Source organism: Elaeis guineensis, chromosome 1 (assembly GCF_000442705.2).
Source record: "Elaeis guineensis isolate ETL-2024a chromosome 1, EG11, whole genome shotgun sequence".
NCBI classification, from domain to species: Eukaryota; Viridiplantae; Streptophyta; class Magnoliopsida; order Arecales; family Arecaceae; genus Elaeis; species Elaeis guineensis.
Window position 1 is genome coordinate 4,946,254 of NC_025993.2, and position 5,141 is coordinate 4,951,394.

Below are 5,141 nucleotides of genomic sequence, written 5' to 3' on the forward strand. Positions count from 1 at the left end.
AGAAAGAAGACAGGCCGTCTTTGAATTGATAAGGGGGCCAATACTTTGGAAAGAGAAGAAAGGCAGTCTTTTTAACATCAGTTTCTCTCTCGCTGTTGTTTGTTCTCTTTTCCCTTTAGTTCTTGACTCTGTGTATGGGTATGTTTTCAAATTTTAGGTTGTAGCTGTTGCGAAACCAGAGCCTCTGAAGATTATGATATCAGGGGCTCCTGCATCTGGCAAGGGAACACAATGTGAGCTCATCGAGAAGAAAGTAAGTTCAGTATTTGATATTGCCCTATTAAGTTTGTGCTCCTGCTTGAATATGTTATTCAGCACACAATAATTCATGTATGAATAAAACACTTACTCATTGTAATCGCACTTCTGCTTGTGCATAATGAACTGAAATATTCTAACAAGTATGATCAAGTAAATTAATTTTGGTCACTCCGATTTTGTAATTCATTTTCTTGGGCAAGTTTTGGATTAATATGTATTAACAAGCATTTACTGCTGTAATTCATCTGCTTTAATGAGTCAAACCTATCGGAAAAAGTTTTCTTCTTGCATCAGAATTTCTATTTCGATTTTGATTATTTTATTGCTGTCCAAAAAATCATTTTCAGTTATGAAGTTCCTGTTTGTTCTAGATACCCAATGCCCAAGTAATATTTGGTGATAATACTGGCATTTGTTTTCAATTGTTGTGTTATCGCCATATTTTGTGGTAGATGTAATTTATTACTCATTTACACATGATTAATTCTACATGCTTGATTTTTTTTTTTGAGTGAATTCCACATGCTTGAATAACTCCTTGAGAAAGACAGATTGTATCAAATGGTGCTAATATATGCAGTATGGGCTGGTTCATATTGCTGCTGGAGATTTGCTAAGCAGAAATTGCTGCTGGAACTGAGAATGGGAAGCGTGCCAAAGAATATATGGAGAAGGGAATGTTGGTTCCTGATGAAATTGTTGTCATGGTATATTGATCACCTGATCTGATGCTTTCCCCTCCTTTCCCTCTTGTCATGGCTCTTACTGGAGTATTGTGACTTGTGAATGTCAGATGGTAAAGGAACGTCTTCTGCAACCAGATGCTCAAGAAAATGGCTGGCTTTTAGATGGATACCCAAGAAGCTTATCTCAGGCAACTGCTTTAGAAGATCTGGGAATCCGACCTGACCTTTTCATTCTCCTGGATGTGAGCACTTTGTTTTTACTAAAATTATTACTTTGTCAAACTGATGTCACATTTGATGCATGCTTTTAGTGATATTATAACACTACTAATTTATTTCTTATTTTCTATAGGTTGTTTGTTCCCTTTACATCCTAAATCCTTATTCCAATCAGTTCAGTCTCACCTTATGGATTTAAGATTTATCACTGTCTGAGAACATTTTTATGTCAACATTCTAATGCATTGAATTCTTATCCAACACAAATATGACACATAAATATTAAGAAGCCTACCTCATTGTTACCCCAATTCGGGCTTGTGAATCCAAGGAAAACCATGCAACGTTCCATTGGACTAAAAAGGATTCTAGACAAAGAGGAAAGAACGCAAAAAAGTGATGCAAGGAACAAAATACACACTTATATGCACCACTAAGGTTCAAATTATAAGCCAAAAAGACAAATTGTAGCAAATCACGTTGCTTTCCCATATCCAAATGACCTAATTATAGCATCTCTACTAAAATTAGTCAATGTAGTTATAAGCATGCTGTTCGTTCCTCGTCCTTTGCCCGAGTATGAAAATATCTGCTGTTTTGACCTAACAAAGAACAGGGGATAAAACTTGTAACTTATGTAAACCATGCCTCTTAAGATGAACTGTTCTACCTTTTTCCTTGTTAAGCTTTTAGTATCAACTTCTGTTGAAAGCATCATATAATTGCAATGTAATACCAATTTCTATGGATCAAGAGAACTAGATGAGAAGTTTATCCTTATACCTGATTTCTTTTGCAGGTTTCTGAAGAGGTACTTATTGAGAGAGTGGTTGGTAGAAGGCTTGATCCTGTTACTGGAAAAATATACCATTTGAAGTACTCTCCTCCTGAGAATGAAGAAATTGCTGGAAGACTTACCCAACGGTTTGATGATACAGAAGAAAAGGTGCTCATATGCCAAGTCATTGACTTAATTTCCTTGATTGATGGTTCAAACTCTGATTAAGCCACCTGAACTATTTGCTTCCATACATCATTATGTACAGACAGATAACCAGAAGAATAAAAGAAATGTTCAATTTGGAGGCATCTCTAACATATGACGTTTATCTATTTTTCTCTTTCTTTTCTGAAGGTAAAGTTGCGATTGAAGACTCACCATCAGAATGTTGAAGCTGTCCTTTCAATATATAAAGATGTCATATTCAAGGTATGTGGCATCTCTCTCTCTCTCTCTCTCTCTCTCTCTCTCTTTCTCCACGCGCACATGCTCACACACGCACATGCATACAGACACATGCATTCACTCACCCTGAAGATCAGGTGAAAATTTATATGTGGAAATACTGATAAATACTACATGCAATGCAATTCATATATCTGTTGAAGATTACATGGCCCTTTTGATGGAACAAAAAAGGCAGGTCTTTTTTTTTCTTTCTCTAACTGATGCTCAGTCGAAGTTTATGGATATATATAATATGTCCTAGATAATGCCATTTATAGAGGCAAGGTTACTATTGGAGTTCACATAGTGCTGCCTATCCTCTCTGCATGTTGGTGTAAGGCTGCTTAAGTTTAACCCTCCCCAGACCCCACAATGGCAGGAGCCTCATGTACTGAGCTGCCCTTTTATGGTGCTGCCTATGAAATTAAGAAAGACAATTCTATTTGTGAACCCTGATTCACTTATATCTGCTTGATCACAACAAGCCTAAGAGATCATTGGGTGTGTGGTAAAGAAGAGAGGATATTTTATAGACTGCTGAAAATTAAGAACTGAAAGTGGAGAGTAATGCAAAAGTTTGAAGACCTAAAACCTTGCATGTACATCCAATTAGAAAATGTCAAAAAAAAGTGTAAATTTCTTTTAATCAAGTGAAGAAAGACTCAAATGGAAGCTGAGTAGTGGGTGCAAGGCTTGTTGCCTGTGGTTAGGCAATATTTGCAACTTCCTTTGTTATTGATTTATTTTGTTGGTATATGAATACAAGAAAGATTCCTCCTCTTTTTATTATTAGTAACAACTTGTATGAAAGCCACTCTGGTTAATTATTTTTGTTAATATTAGCTAAGACTGATGATTGCAATTTTAGATCCTGCTTGATCAGTCCCAACTTCATAAATTTTAGGTCAATTCCCATGGCTTTTTTTTTATAAAAAAACTTACATGGCCAGAGGACTTTACAGCTGACTTCAGTAATTTGCGGCACCAACATCTATAGTTAATATGAGACTTAACATTTTTTTTTTTTGGTAAACAGGGACTCTAACACTTGAACTTATTTATTTATTTATATATCTTCTACTTCTGTATGTGATGGTGCAAGAGAATTGTTTAGCTATTCTAGGTGTCCAGAAAAGTTGAACTTTTGCCTTACCATTCAAATAGTCAAAATGGCTTTGTGCTTTTTAACTATGCAAGGTTTGCTTTACGGTGCATACCACCCTCAACTGGGCACACCATACCATACAACTGCTGAATTGAGAGTTGGTATGCTTAACTGACCCCCATATTGGGCGTATCGATATTCTGATTCCAGTATGGGGTGAGGCATCGAGATTGTGAACCTCGGTTCCTTGTCTTATATGACCCTCTCAATGGATGAGATTTCGACCTTTTTAAAAATAAATTGTTGATGTAAGGAAATATGTACCGAGTCAAACTGCAGAACTAACACAACAAATCATCATGTGGTCCAATTTGTTATCTTATTTTGAACAGCTTTGAGTTTTTTCACATACAATGTACTCTTTAACTATTCATTGCAGGTCAATGGCGATGCCCCTATTGAAGATGTATTTGCTGAAATAGACAAAGCATTATCTTCAATTCTGGAGAAGAAATCAAGAACAGATTCATCATCCATGGCTGCTGGTATAATTAGCTAGATTTTTTTTTTAGTACCCAGGCATCATGGACAGGACAGAAGGACTGACAGGACATCATGGTGCATTTTGATTTATTTGGTTTATACATGAAGGTCCCATTCGACATTGCTGTTGTTTACAATCAAAGAAAATCTTAATAGCTCTATGCATGTAAATCTCATGTTTTTTTGTTTAAAGAAAGCTTTGATCTTTTCCATAATTGTACATTTTGTGTTTTAAAATCTTTTCTTATGTGACGCTTCATGTAAACGTAACAATTATAATCAATCATATGTACAGGAGCACCTCTTAAAATGAATGTATTTGAAGGTAGTACAATTCTTTATCTAGCAGTCTCAAGATTGATCTATTAGTCATGAATGCTTGGTTTTGCAACTGTTAGTCTGCTTGTGATGGATCTGTTGGTCTCTTTTTGGCCAGAAAGTGGTCTTTCCTGGTGTAATAGTCCCTGGAGCTGGCCTTAATACCTCCTATCTTGCTCGAGTTAGGAACTTTCCCTACACTTGGTGGTCTTTTAGCTTGACTTGTGTGCATGGCTTTCGTCGCAGCTGAGATAATGGCTGGAAATCAGTTTCTACATGTCAGAACTTAAGAATTACTGTCCTGTGGATTGCTTCAATCACTGCCTTGGAATCCCATTGCACCAGAATCTTCCCTATCCCAAGTTCCTTAGCCAGTTGCAGCTCCTTCGATGCAAGGCCAAGTCCTTGGCATTTAAACTCCTCTGGCAGCCCAATGGAGGTGAGAAGTGAGCAATCTTGTGGAGACGTGGGAACTCCTCTGTCCTAAAGATCGAAAGAGCTTAACGTGTAGATGGTTTTACAAGGTGTTGAAAGGGCCAGACAGGACAATTTATCCTTGGTGCCTTTGGTGAGCTAACCATCTACAATTAACTATAGAGCTACATAAAAAATAAAGCCGACCACAAGACAGAGCAATAAGAGCAGCAGCAGGTCCACAATCCAATTGAAAACTTGTCTTTGTTTGCTTTCTTCATTGTCTGACAGTGGAAGAATTTGCAGAAGAATGGATAAGAGAGACTCCTTCTAAGCAGTTTGAGATTATATTCAAAATAATGAGTCT

General features: G+C 36.8%; 1 protein-coding gene across 1 annotated transcript; it reads left to right on the forward strand.

Annotated features, from left to right (window-relative positions):
- Window positions 1-154: 154 nt before the first annotated feature.
- LOC140851017 (probable adenylate kinase 2, chloroplastic) lies at window positions 155-4,257 on the forward strand. Its single transcript, XM_073261245.1, is given in 7 exon segments — window positions 155-253; window positions 842-876; window positions 878-968; window positions 1,055-1,189; window positions 1,966-2,112; window positions 2,302-2,376; window positions 3,939-4,257. Coding segments are annotated over 7 exon segments (663 nt in total). The 5' UTR covers window positions 155-193; the 3' UTR covers window positions 4,059-4,257.
- The last annotated feature ends 884 nt before the right edge of the window (window positions 4,258-5,141 follow it).